Here is a 22,359-nt window from a genome sequence, read left to right as displayed (position 1 = left end):
ATGTTCACAAACACACATATTTAAGTGAAAAACTGAAGACTTACAAACATGACATTCACATACAGACCCCAAAGTGCAAGTACTGGGAAAATAATTGTTAGTGTATATGTGTATATGTACACATACTCAAAGTTGTAAGTACCTGGTATATCCAAATCAGCTTAGATTAAGCCCAGCGGTGGTGGCACAGGCCTTTAATCCCAGCACTCGGGAGGCAGAGGCAGGTAGATTTCTTAGTTTGAGGCCAGCCTGGTCTACAGAGTGAGAGCCAGGACTATACAGAAACCAAAAAAACAAACAAACAAACTAGGTTGCTTCAGTTGTGTTCAGGTTGGTCAAAGACTTTGTAATTCTCTTCTGTTTTAATTGAGACAGGTCACTTTGTAGCCCTAGCTATCCTGGAACTCTGTAGATCAGGCTGGTCTTGGACTCAGAGAGCCACCTGCCTCTGAGTAGTAGGGTTAAAGCTTGTGTCACCAGGCACAGCGATTTTTAAAGTTCTACTTTAAGATAGGATGTTTGTGTAGCTCAGGCTGGCCAGGAACTTGAACACTGCAGCCAAGGATGACTCAAATGTCCTCATCCTTCTTCTGTCTTCCATCTTGGATTGTAGACATTCAAGCCTACTGGGGGTTTTGTTTTGATTTGTTACCCATGGGTGGCTAAGCAGGAAAGGCCACTTGCTACAAACCTGACAATCTGGTCAATCCCTAGAACCCTCATGGAGGAAGGAGAGAATTTCTGGCAAATTGCTCTTTGACCTCCACATGTGTGCTGTGGTGGCACATGCCTTTAACCCTAGCAGCCTGAGGTAGGAAGATCTAGGTCAGTCTAGGGAACTAAGTAAGGCCTTGTCTCAGACTAAAAGGGCTGGTGGTGTAGCTCAGTTATGGATACTTCCCTTGTGAAACCCTGGATTCAGTGTCAGTACCACAAAAATAAGTTGAGAATGGTCTAGAATGGTCGTCTGTGCTTTGTACGGGAAAACTGAGGTTGTAGAGGGGAGTGTGTGTGTGGTACATTATATGAGGGGAGTTGCTGCACCTCCTTTTTTGCCCTTTTCTGCATCCCCACTTCTTTAATGGTGACTTTTAAACAAATTAAGGTCTGATAGTATAATAAACTGCAACACCCCCCCCCCCCACACACACACACAGACACCAGCTCACTGCTTTGCAACATACTGGCAATCTGTGTCTACTTTGCTGCTCTCCTGGTCCCCTGTGGGATTATTTACCATTTTGGAAGATGGGTTTTTGACTATTTAAAATTACCCTTTATTTGCCACAGATGCTCAAATTAACCAACGTTATCTTCACGCTCAAATTGGGCAACCTTGAAAGTGTATGGTTTTTTTCCCCTTAGGCTATTAAATCCAGATGGTAGATAATTTACTCCCCCGGTGTTAAAGAAATGCTTAACCATCACTTCTAGTCTTATGGGGGACTGGGAATCTGTGTGGGTGGAGATGGTGGTGCCAAGTGATGAGCCCACCGGTGGGTAAGATCTCTGTTCTGGATGGGGGCTCCTCTGTCCCTATTCTTGCCTTTTCTTTTTGAGACAGGGTCTCATGTATGCCAAGATAGCCTTGAATTTAGAGATCTACCTGCCTCAGCCTTGGAAAAACTGGGATTAAAAGCATGTACCACTATGCTTGGCTTCTGCCTTTTCTTAAGGAGAAATTCTGTTCTTTTAACTCTAGTAGAAAAGCTACCACCTAGTTGATTTAGAGACTGTTTTAAGTCCATTTTGTTTATTTATTATTAAGTTTTCTATACAAAGACAACAGATATATTGCCATTCGCAGTGAATCAGGATAATCAAATGTGTTTGTCTCTTTCTGAAATTTTCATTTATGTTATAGTTTATTTATTCACTTTACATCCTGATCATCGCCCCCTCCCTCTTCTCCCAGTCCCTCCTTCTCCCCATCTCTTGTCCTCAGAAAAGGGCCCCCTCACTAACCCCCCCCAGCACATCAAGTCACATCAGGAACATTTTCCTTTTTTTTTTTTTTTTTTTTTTTTGCACTGTTGCCTGCCTAGCTTGTGTGAGTGTATGTCACACGCCCCAGAGGTTGAAGTCTGGAATCTTTGATTGTTCTTCATTCATTATTATTTTTTCTACCCTATTGTCAATATTTTAATTTTATTGCATTTACTTATTTGTGTTTGTAGGGGAGTGTGAGGCGTGGCACAGAACAACTTAAAAGAGTTGGTTCTCTTTTCCACTGAGTGGGTACTAGGAATTCAAGTCCAGTTGTCAGCCTTGGTGGCAGGCTCCCTTACCTACTAAGCTGTCTTGCTGGCCCCTCTTCTTCCCCCCAAGGGTCTGATAGGCTAGATCGACTGGCCAGTAAACCCTCGAACTCTGTCAGTCTCATCCCTGGTGTTAGCATTTCCTGGTTTGTGCCACCACATCTGTCTTTCCATGTGTGCCCTGAAAGCCTTTTGCCCACTAAGTGTCTCCCCAGTGCTGTAAGTAATTTTTGCCTGTCAGTAGGCAGCAGTTTGTATGAGCCCCAGTCCTCTGGAACTCTAAAAGTGTTTGGCTTCCGTGTGCTACATAAATTGTCTTCCCTCCCACAATGGGAACTGACCATTTAAATATTTTCCACAAATGACCCACATCATGTGTATATAATTTTACAGAGTAAGAACTGGGTTTATTTATCGGGGAAGGACAAATGTGCAATTATTGTGATATATTAAGATTCAAATTTTAGCCTGGTGGTGGCAGCACATGCCTTTAATCCCAGCACTCTGCACTAAGGCAGAGGCAGGCAGGTCTCTGTAAGTCTGAGGCCAGCCTGGTCTATAGAGTGACTTTCAGGACAGCCAGGGCTACACAGAGAAGCCCTGACCTGAAAAAGAACAAAAACAAAAAACTCGCTTTTCATTGACATCTTCTTATTTAGGTGTGTGGTACATAGTTTTGGGGGGTGAACTCAGGTTCTGCCTCTCTTGTGTGTGCTGGGATTTTAGGCTTGTAGCACCGAACTGGGCTTCTTACATTTTTCCTTCTAATAGGATCTCACTAGGTAGCCCAGGCTGGCCATACATTTCATTGTTCTACCCCAGTCTTCCAAGTGTTGGAATTGTAAGTTTGTGCTGCCTTACCTAGTCGATGTGTTTATTGATACAGGCATCTACTCCATTGTAGACACATGAAAGATTCTTCTCATTTTTTATTTTTTTAACCTTGTGACTGCTGTGTAGGTAAGGTTTAAATGATAGCAGGACTGTTCTGTTTGAGTGTCAAGATTGTTTTCCTAACTGCCATTGACCCCTTGATTCAATATGCTCTTTCTAGAATGAGAAGGTAAGTGCTATGGTTTTGCTGTCAGTCTTGGAGATATTGCCAAAAAGGATGGAATGGATGCCAGACACCAAAGTGGAAGCACGTCACCGGAAAGCAGTGGATCTGGGAGGAAGTGACACCTTTTGGTACACACACACCATAGACCTGCCCCTCAGGACGCCAACGCAAAAGAATTGCTTGAGTTCAGGGTGTTGACCAGCCTGGGTAATCTAGCGAGTGAGCCCTGGTCTTTAAAAAACAGCAGATAGGCTGAGACAGTCAGTGGGGAAATGCTTGAAATCAAAATTTCTAGAGCCACCCAGAGCCTGGTGTGGTACTGCCCATTTGTAACTCTAGTGCTCCTGAGGCGATGTGGAAGGCACAGGGTATCCAGAAATTGGCAGTTTCTCCAGCTAGCCAGGAGAAAAATGAAGGAGCTCCCCCCTCAGATAAAATCAAATAGACCCTGCCTCAAACAAGGTGTTCATGTGTAGTAAGACATGTTTTGGGTGTTTATGGACTATCAAAGGGGTAGAGTAAAAATCTATTTCTTTTCAGCGGCTTTTTTAGATGAAGTGGTGAATACCTGGATAGTGTTTGGCAGGGTTGGTAGTTCGGGGTATAGAGGGACAGTCCGTTATCACTGGAGGCAGCATCCAGGGAATCCTGCACTCCAGGCCCTGAGCAGCTGAGAGAAGAGCAAGCCGTGAGACTGACGTGGTTAATGTCAGCTCATGAGGGAGAGTCTCTGTTGTTGTATAGCTATTGAGTTAGATAGTGGTACAAGCTTGTGTAATTCAGTAGGTTGAGGCCAGGGGGGTGTGAGTTCCAGGTTAGCCCTGGTGACATAGACCCTATTTCAGTAAACATTTATAGGCTGTAGCGTACATTTCTCAGTTTAGGATGATTTAAGACAGCTGTTTGAAATCATTAATGAAGCTGGGCAGTGGTAGTTCCCAATCTTAACTCCAGCACTTGGGAGGCAGAGGCAGGCAGATCTGTGAGTTAGAACCCAGCCTACTGTACAGAGCAAGTTTGGGGCTACACAGAGAAACCAGTCTTTAAAAACAGGAAGAATGGGATTGGAGAGATGGCTCAGAAGAACACAGGTTGTTCTTCCAAAAGTCCTGAGTTCAATTCCCAGCAACCACATGGTGGCTCACAGCCATGTATATATAGTGAGATCTCATGCCCAATTCTGGAATATAGGCAGAATAAGATAATCTTTTTAAGAAAAGGGCAGAACAAAAAGGTCTAGAAAAATGAGCGAATAGAAAGTATGGGGTAGGGAGGAATTAATGGGAATGGAATTAAAGGGTTAAGTGCCTGGATGAGAAATGGATGGCTGGAGGATGATGGGGAAGGGCTGAGATATGTGGTCAGTTTGAGGAACATTTTTTGAAAATTGGCACAAGTTAGATGGCTGCATGAGAGGCCCCTAGAATAGTGCAAAGGTGATATAAACACCGGGGTTGGAAGTGTAGCCCTGTGGTTGCATCTGGCCATAGCATGTCCATGTTCAAGATCCTGCATTGGTTTGAACTCACTGTTTAATTAGGGATGGTCTTGAATTTACACTCTTCCTGCCTCCACCGTGCCCTTTGTGCTGGGATTATAGCCATGCCCCACCATGCCCTTCTTGCATTCTACAGACACTGTCTACCAGGTGGACTACTCTGTGTAGTTGTTCTGTGTGCTGTTCTGGCTTTGAGCCCCAGGACCCTCTAGAAGAATTGGTGGGGCCCCTCAGATCTTCAGGCTGGTCTAAGACCTGAGTCAGTGTCTTGATACATAACTGAAGGAATTAGGAATTGAGGTGGGATGATGGAGAGTTGACGTGGTAGAAGGTGCTGAATGAAGACCCAGAAACCGCACTAGCAGTGGGGAAGAGGAGAGTATGGCTAATGAAGCTTTTTTCTGGAGATTGACCCCTATGCATGCTAAGCTGCTGCTGCTTATCCTGAGCACCAGTGAATCACAATGTAAGATGGAGGAGACTGCCCTTTCCCCCAGAAGCCAGTAGGTACGAAACAGGGAAGATACTCAGTGGAGCACGGGAAGGATGGGAATGGTGAGCCTGTAGCCTTGTTTGAAGTAGTGTGGCACTATGTATCCCAGGCCAGTCCTGTGTGCACAGAGATCCACCACTCACCTTCCTAGTACTGGGATTAAAAGTGTGTGCCACTGTACCCAGCTAAGGTTTCTTGTTTGTTTTTTAGAGACAGGGTCTTTCTGTATAGCTCTGGCTGGCCTTGTCTCTGCCTCCCTGACTGGTGCTGTGATTAGAGGGGTGTATTAGCATGCCAGGTCCCCAGCTAAGTTTTTAACAATGTATTTACTTCCTGAAAGGTGTGCAAGACATACCGTTGCAGCGATGGTATGTCTGAGCAGTGGGGCCTGTGGAGGACAGGATAGCCTGCCGGACTTCCCTTTCCACTTGGGGATGGTCATCAGGTTACCCGCTGAGCTGTCTCTGGCCTCATCTGCTTACTCCAAACATAACAGAGGCGCGGAGGTGAGGGTTGGCTGTCTCTGTGTGCGCATGTGCCTTGGAAGCCATAAGGATTGAGAGGAGGACTCAGAAGAGAGTCTTCTGAGGCACAGGGTGTGTGGGGTTCTGATAGGGTGCAATGTCCTAGTTGGGGGGGTCACATTCTTCTGGGGCACCTGCAGCATTGGGGAGGAGGAGGCAGGAAGATTAGGAGTTCATTGTCATCCTTGACTATGCCCCAGTCATCAGTCTGGAAGCTCACACAGTTTTATTGCATTTATTTTTTTACTTTGTTTGAGGGTGACTTCTTCAACAAGGCAAAACTCCCAAAAAGCAAAGCACAAGAAGGGCTGGAGTTGAAGAGGGCATTGATACTGAAGGAGCAGAGAGCAAAGGCAGGAGGGGGAGACTCCGTGCAGCTGTGGTTAACGATGTTTTAACCAATTTAGGCTTACCTAATTTTTGGAAGAAAGTTTTTTCACAGCCAGGCCAACAGGATTCCTGGACATGGGGCATAGCTGGTGTAGGCTGCCTCAACCAGGCTGGCTGGGCTCTCTTCCTCTCCCTATGGTAGCAAGGAGCTACTTCCTCAGCAGCTGCAGGTGGGCCGGGCAAACAGGCCGAGCTTGCAGGGTGTAAGAAGCTGACCCCCATTTTCATTTAAAAAGGTGTTCTATGTGGGTGTTGTGCCTGCATGTGTTTGTGGCCCACAAACACTGTGGGCTAGACTCATCTGGTGTGGATGCTTTACCCCACAGACATTGGCAGGTGCCTGTTAGGAGTCAGGTGATTCACATGTGAATTGGGCACTGATGAGAAGCAGGGTGGTCCAGAGGCCTGCAGCTGCAGAGAGCTGTCTGCCGAGGGAGTCAGATTGTCTCTTGGGGGCTGGAAGCCTGAAGTGTTTTTGCTCCTTTTTAAAGAAGGGTTTGTCTTTAATGTCCTCTGCATTGGTAGATGTGTGGTAGCACACATGACCTTCTCCCAGCAGAAGCCAGTGGGGGCTGGGGACAGAGCCCATGCCAACATGAGAACCTCAGTTTGTAGTACCCCTATGAAAAGACAGGTGGTGGCACCTGTCTGTAATTCTAGCCCCAGGCAGTCAGTGGCAGGTGGCTCTCTGGAACTTCCTGGCCAGCTAGTTTTGCCCATTCTGTGAGGTTTAGCTTCAGTGAGAAATGGTGTCTCAGACATTTGTGAAAAGTTAAAGATCCATAGTTGATCACTGGCCTCCGTTACACATGCCACTAGCATGAACATGTTTGATTTCTTTTCAAGATTTATTGTTATTGGGTTATGTGTCTGAGTGTAGATAGGTGCCCTTGGAGGCCAGGCATTATCTCCAGAGCCGGGGTTGGCAAACTGAACTGTCTGACCTGGGTGCTGAGAACCCAACTGGTCTTTGGGAAAAGCCACAAGCGCTTTTCACTGCTGAGCCAGCTGTCAAGTACCATACTGTCCCTTTTTTTGGAGACGGGATTTCTTTAAGTAGACAGACTGTCCTGGTACTCACTATAGACCAGGAGAGTTTCAGACTAGCCTCTGCCTCCCGTGTGCTGGGCTTAAAGCTGTGTGCTACAGTGTCTTGCCCTATTGTTTTAAGATAGGGTATTATGTAGTCCAGGCTCACCCTGAGTACCTGCAGCTCCCAATTTCATGCTGATTTTAACGAGCCTGTGCCACACACCAGCTTTGTGTTCCTCATTTTGAGGAATAACACTAAGTCAGAAGAGTTCCCGTTGAGTGAGGAAGCAACTTCTGATTATAAAGTCAGAACCATAAGGAACCCAGGCATGCAGCTGTCGCCTCTGAGAGTGTCTACAAGACGCCAAATGTGGGCTAACTGTACCCACTTCTAAAAGAATGTGGGCTTGTGGGGTTCATGCAGGAGCCCTTGGAAGCTAGGAAAGGGAGTTGGATTCTCCAAAGCTGCAGGTACAGTGCTTCTGGGAGCCAGATTCAGATCCTCTGCAAGAACAGTGAACACTTTAAACTGCCATGCCATCTCTCTGTACTTAGAAAAAATATCTGAAACGGACGGTCTTGTATGTGGTCCTGGGGTGGTTTGGGACTTATCCTGCTTCTGCCTCCTGAATACTAGTATCACAGGAGTTCACCACCATGCCTACCTCTGGCTGAACTTCGGAATTGTTGGATTAACTGTGTTAGCTGCCTCTTTCTCTGATGTGCGATAAGGTCTGTGTTGTCCGATGCTCTTCGTGCAGAACACAAGATTAAAGTCGGGAGGGTGGCACTTGATTCTCACTGAGTCACACCTGTAAAGTGAGTTTAGTAATTGCCCACTTTGCTGGGTGGTTTTAGAAAGAACTTGGTGGCTGTTACAAAGCTGTGGGTTCCAGCTCAGTTTCAACCCCTCTGAGAGAGATCTTGACCTTGGCCCTGAATATGCCACAGATGTCTCATGACTCTTGTAGGATTTTTACCCTTCTCCCCCCGCCCTGATGTTTCCCTTTTGTCATATTTACCCAGTGTGATAGCTGTTAGCAAAACCCAGGGCTGCTTGTGATTGTCCAGCTGGAACCTACAAGCTTCCCAGGTTGTTGTGTTGCCTTAAGGAGACAAGCTTATTGAGCCAAGCCTGGTGGTCCACACTGACACTTGAGATGTAGAGGGTGGAGGATAGCCTGTGCTACATGAATGATCTTTTCTCAAACAACAACAAAAGGGACAAAAACTGCCACACTTCTGGGGAACCTGAGCATTGGAGCCCACCACACAAAACATTCATGGCCTCAGTGCAGAGCAGTATGGCCAATCCCTGATGTTCACTAAGTATTGTCACACTATTTTGAGACATAGCCCCCTGATCTTCCTTCCATTACTGAGTGCCAGCTCATCAGATCTTATTTGTTTGTTTATGTGTTTTGAGGCAGGGTTTCTCTGTGTTGCCCTGGCTTTCCTATAATACTTTGTAGACCAGGCTGGCCTTGAACTCACAGAGATCTGCCTGCCTCTGCCTCCCTGAGTGCTGGGATTATAGGCGTGTGCCACTGCTCCTGGATGCTCAGCAGATCCATTCATCCATCCTTCCTTTCTTTTCTTTTTCTTTCTTTTCTTTTCTTTTTCCTTCCTTTCTTCCTTCCTTCCTTTTATTTTTTCTTTCCTTTTTCTGAGACAGGGTTTCTGTGTGTAGCCTTGATTGTCCTTTGTAGACCATGCTAGCCCCAAACTCAAGCAATCCACCTGCCTTTGCCTCCCTGAGTGTTGGGATTACTGTTATGTGCCAATGTGCCTGGCTCTTGCTCATCAGATCTTAAAGGGTGTATTGCCTAATGATTTCTTGGATAAACTTGTGTTGGGGGTTCCCAAGGTTACACCAGTCAGCTCATGGCTAAGATTGATTGTGGTGAAAGTTGACCGGGCCCAGGCTTTCAGGGGCATCTCATAGAATGCTGTTCAGCCAGACAGATGAAGGACCAGTGCCTACCAGGGAGGTCCTCCGAAGACCTAGTGCCTTAGGTATTTAGGGGCCCCTAACCCAGCACCCAGGACGGTTGGATAGAGTAGAGCCTAAACCAGGTAGTTTGTGTAGGCGCTTTAGAGACCTTGAATCATCCTTACCCTACGGGTGTTGAGAACCTTCCAGAGATCCAAGTGCTCAAATGCCAGCCAAGGGTCAGCCTTACAACAGGCCTTTCTAAAGATAGCAGTGGCAAAGCTGTCCTGTTAACCCTTTCTGCACTGTTCGAGTGTAGGGTTCTTCAGTTATGCATCTCTCAACATCTCTCAAGTTTTAGTTTATTATTTAATAAGCATGGGTCACCTGTAGGATACACAAGTAATTGTAGCTAACAGAACTGTGTCTGCTCAATTTTTCAGTGGTTTATTCCATTGTCCCAGTAGTATGCACATTCTGGAACATTCCATAGATGCCTGTTCATGTGTCTTGCACTTTGTCACCTGTTTTTTTCTGTTCCCACTATAGCATATTCACTGCATTTACTTTTCACGGCTTCTTAGCCATTTTTTGCAATGGTATTTTCAAATCGTATGCAAGGTTTAAAGCAAAACCGAGCAGAGTTTCTGTGTGCCCTTGACTTAACCCTGCACTGTACTCCACCAGCCACGCTGCAGCCACAGCCTTGGTTTTAGGTTCCTGAGACAGCCTTGGTATATGGCACTAGGTGGCCTGGTTCTGTGTAGCCCAGGCTGTCCTTAGATTCTTACCTCAGCCTCCTGAATGTGGAGGTTCTAGGCATGCACTGTCATTGTCCTGCAGGAAAACATTTTAAACAAAATTCCAAATTATCTTTGACATCTTTTTTCATGTGGAATCTTAATTTCAGGTCCTTGCTGCTTGGACTAGGCAAAAAGGCACTGATTATTTATAAAACAAATAAACATGAACCAGGTATGGTGGTGTGCTTTTGTAATCCCAGCTAACCAAGAAGCCGAGACAGAAGTTGGAGGCCTGCCTGGACAGCATATTGAAAACTTATCTCCACTGGGCAAGGTGGCACTAGCTTATAATCCAGGATAGCCAAGGGTGCACAGAGAAACCTGTCTTGAAAAATAAAAACAAACAAACAAAAAGCCTTTTTAAAAGAATAAGAAGTTGTAGGGCTGGAGAGATGGCTTAGCCCTTAAGAATACTGATTGCTCTTCCAGAGGACCCAGGTTCAATGACATACTCACATGACATGCAAAGTACCAATGCACATTGAAAAGAAAAATAGATAAACCTTTTTTTTTTTTTTTTTAAGAGTAAGAAGTTTGCTCAGCAGGATGTTGGGAGTATAGGCAAAAGTCTCAAGATCTTCTCCTATGGAAATTTCATGTCTTTTGAGAGTATGTGTGTCTCATTAGGTAGAGCAAGCTAGCCTCATTCCCATAGATCTTCTTGCCTCAGCTTCCTGGGTCCTGGGATTAAAGGCATAGGCCACTATGGCTGCCCTTATTCTTGGCTGTTTGGCACAGTGTCACATTGCTTGGCCTAGAGCTAGATTGGTGGCCCAGACTGGCCCAGTCTTCTGCCTGAGTGTTGGCATTCCAGATGTGTTGTGAATGACCCAGTGCTCCAAGGTCACAGTCACCCAGGTAGCCTGCTGAGGATCTCCTAGTTGTAATGTCAGGAAAGAGGTTTTGCTTCGTGAGAGGGGAGAACAGGTGACGCTGCTAGTGTCTGACCACTTTCTGGCAGCTGCCATTTAGGGAGTTTTACCTTTGACATATGTGACAATCACAGATTCCCAATCCTTCTGGCATCTTTCAGTCGTGGATAGAAACTTCAACTTGAGTTAGGAGAGAAAGGTGCCCCCCCCATGCTGCAGGTTAAAGCCAGCATCTCCCCTGCTTCTAGGCCAGCACTCTAGTGTCTGCTCTATCAGCACTGTCTAGCTGTTTGAAAGCAGAATGCGCAGTTCTAAAGGACAGCTTTTGGCTGCAGAACTGTCTGCCCTGCTGACTTCAAGCTGCCTTGCTCTGTGTGGCTTGGATGTCCTGGAACTTGATTTATAAACCAAGCTGGGGGGGCTGGAGAGATGGCTCAGAGGTCAAGAGCACTGGCTGCTCTTCCAGAGGTCCTGAGTTCAATTCCCAGCAACCACATTGTGGCTTACAATCTACAATGAGATCTGGTGCCCCCTTGTGGCCTGCAGGCAGAACACTGTACACATAATAAATAAATCTTAAAAAATAAAATAACCCCTGCCACTCCCTACGACCACACCTGCTGACTTAAGTTTTGTTTGTTTTGTTTTTGTTTGAGTCAGGGTTTCTCTATCCCTGGCTGTCCAGGAACTCTGTCTATAGATCAGGTTGGCCTCAAAATCAGGCATCTGCCTGCCTCTGCCTCCTGAGTTCTGGAATTAAAGGTACACAATACCATGTCCAGTTGACTTAAGATTGTTTTGTTTTTGAGCCGGGTTTGCGTGTGTGTGTGTAGCCTTGACTGTCCTGGAGTCACACTGTAGATCAGTCTGGCCTTGAACTCACAAAAATTCAACTGTCTCTGCTTCCCAAGTATTGGGATTGCCGACTTAAGTTGCTTGCTGATGGTGGAAAACAGTGGTTTGTTTTGGTACTGGGGTGCTAACTAAGCACTTTCCCCACTGAGTCATGCTCCCAGTGCTCAGTACTTTTTGAGACAGGGTCCCTCCAGGTTTCCCAGGTTGGTTTTTAATGTACTCTGTAGCTCAGGCAGGCCTTGCACATTCTGTCTTTCATCCTGAAGACTTCCCTCCACTTTGGCTTTCATTGGCAGAGAACATGGAGAATGTTCCAGATGGGGCTGAGTTACTCTAGCTAAAGGTTGCCATTGGCCTCGCACAACCTCCATGTTGCAGTTGGCGGCAAGGAAACAAACTTCCTCCATAAGTGTCCACTGTTGCTTTAGGGCTCTGTAGCCAGAGCAGAGCCAGCACTTTAGTGTGCTTGCTGATGAGGTCACTGGACCTTTAAATAGCGCTCTTGAAATAAGGACAGCATGATTTAGGGCAAAGGCCAGAACTGGATCTCCGTGGCCTTAGGCACTTGAGCTCTTCTGGCATCTGAGCCTGTGGTTGGGTTGTACCGCAGCAGGGCTTCAGTTTCAGCAGAGACGCTGGGACAGGCAGGATCTGGCCATCTGAGGAGCTAGATCTCTGTGGGCTGCTCTTGGGATCCTTGGAAGGAATGTAAAGAGTTAAGGAGGGTCAGGTCAGGGAGACACTCTACCCAAAAATGCAGCCATGGAGGTGGTTGCCCATAGGGCTGCATGGGGAATGCTGGTGCTGAGTGAAAACTGTTCAAGGCTTCCAGGTGGCTTCCCATACCCGTATCACATGCTGTGCGGAGAGTGCTTTAAGCCCTAAACACCTTTTTTCTCACCATGCTAGAGCCAGAGGCAGGTGGACAAGTTCTATATCAGCCAGGGCTATGTTTCTCAAAACAAAAACAAACAGCCCTTTTCTCAAAGACCTTAGAGTAGCCCATGAATATGGAGAAATTTGCTTTTTATCAGCGTAATAGTCAGTTGGAATATAGCTCAGTGGGTAGAGGGCCAGCCTGGCAGAGGCCCTAGGTTTGGTCCTAAATACTTCTAAAATATAATGATGGCCACCCAGGGGCAGCAGTCAGAGCCCAGAGCAATGGAACAGCTGCTCCTAAGATCACTCAATAACTTCTGTCTTCTGGGAGTTTGTACTGACTGAAAGGCCTCAGAACCCAAAAGGAGTTAGGCAAGGTAGCCTATACTTATAGTCCACCCATCATGGAGAGGATTGTAGATGCAAGGCCAGGTGACCTGTCTGGTTTGGGGTTTTATTGTTTTTGTTTTTTATCAACTTGACACAAGCTAGATATATCTGTGGGCAAGGCTGTGGGAGTGTTTTCTTGGTTAGTGATGGATGGGAGGGGGTGAGGCCCAGCCCACTGTAGGTGGTGGTGACTTGGGCAGGCAGTCTTGGGTGATACAGGGAAGCAGGCCGAGTAAGCTGTGCAGAACAAGTCAGCAAACAGGGCTCCTCCTGCATGGCCTCTGCCTCCATGGCTCTTCCCTGACTTCCTGAGAGGAATGAGGAGAAACACTGCTTTTGTTCATGTGTTATGATCTAACCGAGGTGATGTAAGCCTGTGTCCATGCAGGGAAGGTGTTGGCACAGGATGGTGATACCTAACAGCAGAAAGCTCTGAATCCTGGCAGAACCAGCCTGGCAGACCATCCTGCCTTGCACTGGAATTGAAGATGGTCAGCGGTCAGCTTCAGATAAGGGGCTCAGGGCACAGTGCAGTGCATGTGAGACCCTGGGTTCCATCTCCAGCACTGCTGGGTGGATGCATGGATGGTGGAGGGATGGATAACCAGTTCAAGTGGCTTCCACACTTGTCCTTTTTTTTTTCCAGTGATGCAAGTTGAACCCAACTTAGCTCCAGCTCCAGCCCTGAGAGCTGTTGTAGCCACCAGACATCATTGTCTATTTTCCCAGTCTGCTAAGAGTCCACACTTGTCAGAATCTCAGAATCTTATCTTGTATTATTTCTTCTCCTCTTCTCTAGCTCTGACCATCCTTTAGCTTACTATGTAGGCTAGACTGGCCTCAAACTCAGATTTTTATTTGTACAGATGCTTTGCCTACATGTGCCTGTGTACCACATGTGTGCCCGGTACCTGTAGAGACCAGAGGAGGGCGTTAGACCCCTTACAGTTGTAGTTACAGATGGTTGAGCCACCATGTGGGTGCTAGGAATTGAACCCCAGGTCCTCTGGAAGAGCAGCCAGTCAGTGTTTTTAACCACTGAACCATCTTCCTTTTCCCCAAGATTCAAGACAGGGTTTATTTGTGTGTGTGTGTGTTTGTTTGGTTGGTTGGGTTTTTTTTTTTGTTTTTTTGTTTTTTGTTTTTTGTTTTTTTTTTTTTTGTAGCACTGGCTGTCCTGGAACTAGCTCTGTAGATCAGGCTGGCCTTGAACTCACAGAGATCCACATGACACTGCCTCCCAAGTGCTGGGATTATAGGTGTGCATCACCAACCGCCTGGCTTCTCCAGTCCCATTTTGAAGTTCTTTGATTCATCTATTTTTGTGTGTGTTGCACTGTGTATGGGGAGTCCATTTGTATGGCATATGGAGGTCAGAGGACAACTTGGGAACCAGATCTCGCCACAATGTATCCTGGGGTCAAGACCATGCTGCGAGGTTTGACAGTAGGCAATGTCCCCCTCTGAGCCATCTTGCCTGGTCCAGTAACCCAGTGTCAACTTTCTTTCTGTAGTGTGTCATTCATTTGGTGTTAGCATGGGGGTAGAAAAACTTCCTTATTTCTCAAAAGTCAACTTGATGGTGACTCACTCTTTCCCAGAGGGACTAGGAATAAGGGAACAGGGCAGGTTGAGGAAGCTGCTCCCTTCCTGAGAACTCCTGACTTTGTATATAGCCATCTCGCGCTAAGACTGCTGTGTTCCATGTTCCATTCGAGCACTGTGGAGCATTGGACTTGTCGTCTAAGACCTGGACTCACAGGTCCTCTGTGGCAGAGTGATGCTTGTCACTGTGGAAAACATCTGTGTTTCTCCCCCTTTTTTGTCATTTCTCTTCCGCTGCACAGAGCATAGCCTGTTTATCTGCCTACCAACTGCCTCCATAGCTGATGGACCTGTCGTAGGATGGTGGAAGAGTATGTTAACGTCATCTGTGTCATAACTGTGCTCCATCATTCCTCCTCCAGGTGACAGAGCTGAATGAACCACTGTCCAACGAGGAACGGAACCTCCTGTCCGTGGCCTACAAGAACGTGGTTGGGGCTCGCCGCTCATCCTGGAGGGTCATCAGCAGCATCGAGCAGAAGACCTCTGCAGATGGCAACGAGAAGAAGATCGAAATGGTGCGAGCCTACCGGGAGAAGATCGAGAAGGAGCTGGAGGCAGTGTGCCAGGATGTGCTGAGCCTGCTGGACAACTACCTGATCAAGAATTGCAGTGAGACCCAGTACGAGAGCAAGGTGTTCTACCTGAAGATGAAAGGGGACTATTATCGCTACCTGGCTGAAGTAGCCACCGGGGAGAAGCGGGCAACCGTGGTGGAGTCCTCTGAGAAGGCCTACAGCGAAGCCCATGAGATCAGCAAGGAGCATATGCAGCCCACCCACCCCATCCGGCTGGGCCTGGCGCTTAACTACTCCGTTTTCTACTATGAGATCCAGAACGCCCCAGAGCAAGCGTGCCACTTGGCCAAGACCGCCTTCGACGATGCCATCGCCGAGCTCGACACTCTGAACGAGGACTCCTACAAGGACTCCACTCTGATCATGCAGCTGCTCCGAGACAACCTAACGCTCTGGACAAGCGACCAACAAGACGACGACGGCGGCGAAGGCAACAACTAAGGCCCCAGGTGGACTGGCAGCGCACGCTGATGCTACTACTGCAGTCTTTATTTTTTTCCCATGAGTTGGGGGTCGGGTGGGGGAGGGGAAAGGGAGGGCTGACCTTCCCAGGGAGAAACCCACGACTGTCCTGTCTTTGATCGCCTCTTTGACATTTTTGCCAAAATACCACTAGTGGAAAGTCAGGCTAGCTGTGCTGGTATTGGAGTAGCAGCCTCACACAGGCATCCAGACTGCTGTGCAGGCTCATGCAAGCGGAGCTGTCTGCCTTTAGTTTAACTTATTGCTAGATGGTAGGTAGGGTTATAAGATGAAAAGAAAAACCAGAGATGGATGGCCCTCATTCAGAGCGTTCTGTGGTTCCAGTAAGGATTCTTATGTGCACATGCTCTCATCTCCTGTTCTGTGGCTGTCTTCTCTCTGTTGTGGCTGTACCTTTTTTTTTTCTTTTTCTTTTTCTTTTTCTTTTCCCCAAGGTGTATACCAGAGAAGGTATAGTTTAAATTACCCAAGTGTACAGGCCCAGAGTGGAAGGCACAACCTTTGTGTTTGGAAGTCTGGCGGGTTGACAGTATTAACACTAAATTCTAGTTTACAGTATTTCCCCATGACAGCCATACATGACATCAAGCCATTGGTTCTGAGTTTTCCTTTGTCACTTCAGTTTTGCATCTGTTTCCTGCTGCATCCAGGTTGGTCTGGCTGTTTCTTGGCTCTTCTGTAGGGAGAGTCAGAGCTTCCTTCTAGGTTTTGGTTGATGGGTGCTTGGCAGGTGGCTATGGGATAGCTTTTTTCTTTTTCTTTACTCTTGAAGCCCGTCACAAAGATAGAAACTGTTAAGCAACACACACACACAGAAAATGGAGAAAATTCAGGTCTGTATGTCATTTATCACGTTGGTATTTTCAGAGACTCTCCTGCTGTCTGGCAGCCAGGGCTCCCTCCTCAGTGTCTCGGCACTTGAGTCTACCCTGCACTTTGTGCTGGTGGCACGCAGGCGCCTCGAGGCCATCGGGTCGGATTGCTGGAGGTAGGCAGTCATCAACAAAGTGTGGCTCGACAGGCAGAAGCAGCTAAGCCAACAGGGTAGCCATTAGGAAGAGACCACATCCCCCAGGGAGCCGTGTTCCTCAGCCAGGTGTCCCTGCCACCCCTCCCACCCCAGCACTCCTTTCCCACGTGCTCAGTGGAGGGTGACTGCTGTCCAGCAGGAAGATGCTCACCGCCTGTTTGACCTAAGCTACACTGTGTTTCCTTTCCAAATGAAAACATAGATGTTGGGGGTGGCCGCCTCTCTTAATGTCACTGCACGCGTGACACTGAAGGAAGCTATGCTGCTATGTCCTACGTGGTCAGTCTCAGCCCTAGGTCCCTCGTTCTCTTTGTGGATAAATCTATCCATAAACACGCCCTGGCGCACGCAGAGTGTGCAGTCAGTGTCTTTTGGAGGATCCATGGTCATACGGGTTCCCAAGATGGCAGCACCCCAAACTTGCTTATTCGTCTTCAGAGGCCATGTTCTCTCATACCAAAACCGAGCTCCCATGGAAGTGAGTGCACGTGACAGGATAGCTATAGAAGAGTGGAACCATCCCTCTGCACAGTCCTGCTAGCATGCCTTTCCTCGTGCTAGTGTGCAAGTACCCACTAACCGAGGCCCATGGAAGGACAGCATGGAGGAAGCTTGGCCACCAGAGCCATGGACGGAGGGGTCGGTGGGGCTTCGCCTGGTTTGTCTCTGTCCAACATGAGCATGTGTCCTTGTCCCGTTTAGAAATGACCTACTGGAATTACAAACCCTAGTTTCTCTTTAAATGTCAGCCTTGACCCTAGCTGTGTTCTAGAGAAATCATGTGAGGGTAGAGCTGAAGAGGGCAGAGCGGGAGACCTGCTGTCTGAGCCTGGATGGTTTCTTCTCCTCTCCGTCAGTGTTGAGAAGCGCACCTGCCTATGATGCTGTCTCCAGTGCCGCGGCTGCTCCTCCATCCTATTGATACAGTATTGTGCATGCTGGTGTTGTATTTCTATACGGTAGCTTGACATTTATTAACTTACACTGTAGGTGTTATGTATTCCTATGACAAAAAAAAAAACCATAAGACTTCAAAATTTTTTAAACTTTTTTTTGTTAATTTAATTTTTTTCCTTTCAGGGGTAAACTTTGCTTTTACCAAATAGTGATTGTAACAAATTGATTTGTTTTGGATGTTGCTATAGTGACATGCAGTTCTATTTTTTTCGGGGGGGAGGGGACAAAAGAAACACCAGTGTTAGCTTACTATTAATGTCTGGTGTTTGTCATGGTGAAATTATAACTATTGCAGCGTAGGAGAACGCCATGGACGCTCTCTGAATGCGCCTCTGTGCTTTCTTGTCATGTTATGCAGTGAACTATTTTTAAGGTCTAATCAAGTGATTTTCCCCCCCAACTCCGTGTTTCGCTAAGGAATTATTTTGCACACGGACCATTCTTAGCAGTTTTCCTCAGTGATGGAATATTCATGAATGTGAGTCATTATGTAGCCGTCGTACATTGAGCAAAATAAACTTACAGATCTGATGTCAGCACTACCTAGCTTCATTTAATAGGGTTTAACTGCTTTGTTTTTGAAAGTTTGATTGGAAGTAGGTGTCTTCCACCCTCAGTCAGAAATGAGCCGGGGTGGTGGTGTGGGGGCACAGCAATGCCTAACAGTGAAAGGCGGGTGTAGCTCGGTGGCAGAGCTCTTGTGTAGCGGGTGGGTGGATTTACGCTTCATTTCCCAGCACCTGGGTGCTGGGGGGAGGTGGATAAAGCAAGTTGGGTGTGGTGCTTTTACATTTGGTGATACCATTCCACTGCTTGGGAATCTGAGGCAGGAGGATCACAAATTCAGGGCCAGCCTATAGTGAGACAGTTGACTCAAGAACCCAAGAAATGAGTGTGGTAGCACATGCCTTTCAGTCCCGTCACCTGGGGAGGAGAGGCTAGACCAGTCTACATACCACATCCCCAGGCTATGAGACCCTTCCAGGGGAAATACAAATAATAGATAGAAGTGAGTGGGCAGTTGGGAGTTAATGTCGAGTTCAGTGGGTGGAGTGCTAGCCTAGCACACTCAAGGCCAGGATCAAAAAACAAAACGAAGGGGCAGTATCCATCACCTTGAGAGTCCCTTAGCTGGGTCCTCTGGACTCGGCAGTTGCAGTGTCACATTGAGAGATGGATGGGCCTTAGGAGTCGAAGCTTGCCAGCGGAAGTAGATCGGTTCACTGTCACTTGGGCTGTTTGAGCTGAAGATCATTACAGGCCTGCACCTTTGCTTCTGGCTTTTTTAGAGAATCTGCTGACCAAGATGCACATTGCAGCATCCTGGACCTTGGGGTAAGGTCTCAAGTTCAGGCCAGGCTGTGTGACCAACATAGGGAGAGCCTGTCTCAAAAACAAAAAGGCAATATTGAGGAAGTGATGGACAAGGAGTGAGCGAGTGGCTCCTGGGGGGTGACCTACCCGTGTGCCTGGGACCCCTCCCCATCCAAGGAGAGCTCCGGCCAAGAACTTCGGATTGTGGTGGGACCTTTCCTGTTAGCACTGTCTTCCCCACTCTTAGCGTGATTACCACGTGTGTTGGCCTGGACACTGGTCAGCTGAGTCTGTGTTGACTCACAGGGTGATCTGAGCAGCCAAGAATGGCAGTCTGGGCCTTGGTGTAAGCTTGGGGAAATGGCCTCCCATAACACTGGTCTCTATTTCTGGGAGTTGGCTAGTGAGGACCCCAAAGGTGTGACAGACAGCTTGGCTGCTGAGCTGGCTGCTGTCATTTTTTTTCTCCTGCAGTTAAAGCTGAATGGCCATGAATTTGGCGGAGTCATGAACTGTGGATATCTGTGGGCAGAGCAAGGCTGCCTGGGCCAGTTCACATCACACAAGACAAAGGGACTTCGCAAGGAAAAGCTATCTAAGGCTGTGAATGGTTCTCAACCTTCCTAATACTTCAACCCTTTAATACAGTTCTTCATGTTGTGATGACCCTCAGTCATGAAGTTGGTTTTATTGCTACTGTAATTTTGCTACTATGAACCATAACAAATATCTGATACTTGACCCCAAAGTCCCAAACCACAGGTTGAGAACTGCTAGGCTGAATGAAAGGCCTTGACTCGAAACAAGATTATGAGCTGGGTGTTGGCACAGCTACTTTAATCTCAGACAGAGACAGGTAGATTTCTGAGCTCATGGCCAGCAGGGCTACATGTTCAGATACTGTCTTAAAACCCCAACCAGTCTCCACCCCACAAAATCAAACTGTGTATAAGACAGAGATGGGGTTTATGTAGTCCAGGCTGGCCTCAAATTCCTAATTCTGCCTCCACCTCCCAAATTCTGAGGTTCCAAATACTGGTTACCACTCCCAGCCCAATGGCTGGAGACGGCGTTGTCTTCCAGGATTTATTACCTATGCTGTCATGGTACCACCCGCCGCTTCCGACACTGCCGGCACTCAGCGAAGCACCAGGTTTCTGACCTCAGACCTCAGGGTAGGGGTGCATGCTTGGCCTGGTGAGGTGAGTCTGCTGGTCTACAGTTGTCTTGCGCCCAAAGACAAAGTCCGGGAAACTAGCTCTCCAAACTCACAGAACCCCTGAGCAGGAAAACATGTCTGGGAGATGCCTTCATGCTGAATCTGCATCGTGGGAATCTGACCACCTTGGTGATACATCCCTTCCCACCATGATGGACAGGACCGGATGGGCTCTTAAAAACCCATCTTTACTCTGGGCTCACCTATAGTAGGAGTTTGGGGAGGGGATCTTATGATTGTCTCAGGTTTTTAAAAACACTACTGCAAGCTGGGTGAGGCAAAGGCAGGTGGATCTTTGTGAATTCAAGGCCAGCCTGGTCTACAGAGTAAATTCCAGGACACCCAGGGCCACACTCAAAAGTCTTTGGCCTGCAGTTGAAGGCTGTCTGCCTCTTCCTGCAGCACTGACTGCTGGGAATACTGCCACCTCTCCTCAGTGCTGAGTTCTCAGTCTCTTGAGGAGTAAGGGACAGGGTAATGGAAAAGTGAAAATCTGGCCCTAAGTCAGAAAACCAGAGCCAAGACAGCTTCAGCAACAGCTGGGAACACCCACATGAAGAATCCAGTTGGTTCTAACTGACTATAAGCGTTTTAGGTAACTCCTTGAATATTAGTCATCCTAAATGTCCAGATTCTCAGCATGCCATATCCTGCTGCCAGGGCAGAATCTAGAGGAGCCATTATCATGATGTCTGTGATGTACTGACTGAAAAAGAGCTGGGGGCCGTGTGTGCAGAGGCAGGGGGATCTCTGAGTTTAAGGCCAGCCTAGTCTACAGAGTGAGTTCCAGGACAGCCAAGGCTACACAGAGAAACCCTGTCTCTAAAAACCAAAACAACCGAAAGGAGAGACCATGCTGGCCTGAAACCCAAGCCACACCACCACCTTTGCCTCCTAAGCACTGGGATCAAAGGCATGAGACAAAGACAGCCTAGTGGTCATGGACAAGGTGAAGCTGGGTAGGTGTAAGACAACAGAACATAGCTGTAGCTCAGTTGGTAAGTGCCCTGCGTGCCAACCCCAGGATGGCATACACCAGGTGGCTTACAGTCTGGGAGGATCAGTTCAAGGTTGAGGGCTGGAGCCAGGGCTCCCTTCTCAAGAGTGCTCTCTGTACCTTACCCACCTCCCTCTTGGCGAGCCAGGCCACCTGTGCGCCACAGGGCCATCCACTGGTGCTTGCTGGCTTCCAGCTCAGATGAGGAAATCCAAATCCCAGGTTCAGGAAAAGACCCTGCCTCAGGAACAGGTAGAAAGCAATGGCAGATACCCCAACACCCTCCCCCGGCCTCTGCATATATATGCCTGTATACACACACCCACACAAGATCTTTTTTTAAAACTGCAAGGTTATATTCAAGACAAGCCTGGATTACATGAAAAAGGCAAGAAAATTAAAAGGGAGGGGCTGCTGAGAGAAGATGAGGTGCAAAAGGCAATAGGGCTTGTAAGGTATTGACAGGAGGATCGGGAATTCAAAGCCAACTTCCGTAAATTTCAGACTAGCCCGGGCTGCAAGAGACTCCGTCTCAAAAAAACCAACAAAAAAACAAGCCTTGCCAGGCCCCGGAGTACATTCATCTGTAATCTCCGAAGACAGCGGCAGGGGAGTGCCGTGAGTTCGAAACCAAGTCACCCACGGCCATACAACCGTGCGTTACACTGCAGGTTGTAATCCCTGCACTCCGGGAGGCAGAAGCAGGCGGATCTCGGTGAAGTCGAGGCCGGCCTTGCCGACGAAGTGAGTCCAGGAGAGCCGAGGCTACACAAAGGCCTGTCTCCAAAAACAAAAACCCAACTATAGAATTAGACCCTCCCTCTCTCACACACAAACACTAAAGGCCAAGGGAGCAACAGCGTTAACTGGCCTGCCCCTGAACTATCACCTGATTGCAAAACGGAATGAGGCCTGCAGTGGCGGGTGCTGGGACTCAGGGGTCTTCCTAGTCCAAGTCTGGGCTCTGTTCCCCATGCCCCTCCGGGCCTCCCCCCGGTGAGCCCTGTGGGTTCTGCGGCTGTCCCGTCAGGCACGGTTACCCTGAAGGCAGGGGCGACCTCGAGCCCAGCCCAGCCGAGGTTTCCATTCCCGGCTTTCTGGGCGCTCCCCTCGCCGGAACGCCTGGACCTGAGGAGAACTGTGCTTCCCCAGCGCGCCCACAGGAGGGCCGGGCACCCGAGACTCACCC

General features: G+C 47.9%; 1 protein-coding gene and 1 long non-coding RNA gene across 3 annotated transcripts in view; one reads left to right on the top strand and one right to left on the bottom strand.

Annotated features, from left to right (window-relative positions):
- The window catches only part of Ywhag (tyrosine 3-monooxygenase/tryptophan 5-monooxygenase activation protein gamma), a 26,039-nt gene extending 7,863 nt beyond the window's left edge, over positions 1 to 18,176 (top strand). The window contains exon 2 of the mRNA XM_021649338.2: positions 14,955 to 18,176. Within this exon, the coding sequence (XP_021505013.1) occupies positions 14,955 to 15,611 (657 nt within the window). The 3' untranslated portion in view covers positions 15,612 to 18,176. The remainder of the gene's footprint in view (positions 1 to 14,954) is intronic.
- On the bottom strand, positions 17,801 to 22,359 carry LOC110555865 (uncharacterized). Of its 2 annotated transcripts, XR_009591442.1 has the most exons (3): positions 22,060 to 22,359; positions 21,300 to 21,407; positions 17,801 to 19,023 (listed from the first exon to the last, which is right to left on the bottom strand). It is a non-coding gene; the product is annotated as an uncharacterized LOC110555865 (long non-coding RNA). The 2 variants fall into 2 exon arrangements; XR_002476851.2 differs by having other exon boundaries at positions 21,300 to 22,359.

The sequence above is a fragment of the Meriones unguiculatus genome, chromosome 4 (genome assembly GCF_030254825.1).
Source record: "Meriones unguiculatus strain TT.TT164.6M chromosome 4, Bangor_MerUng_6.1, whole genome shotgun sequence".
In the NCBI taxonomy this organism is placed as follows: domain Eukaryota; kingdom Metazoa; phylum Chordata; class Mammalia; order Rodentia; family Muridae; genus Meriones; species Meriones unguiculatus.
The sequence above is the reverse complement of the archived record's forward strand: the minus strand, read 5'-3'. Positions and strand labels throughout refer to the sequence as shown.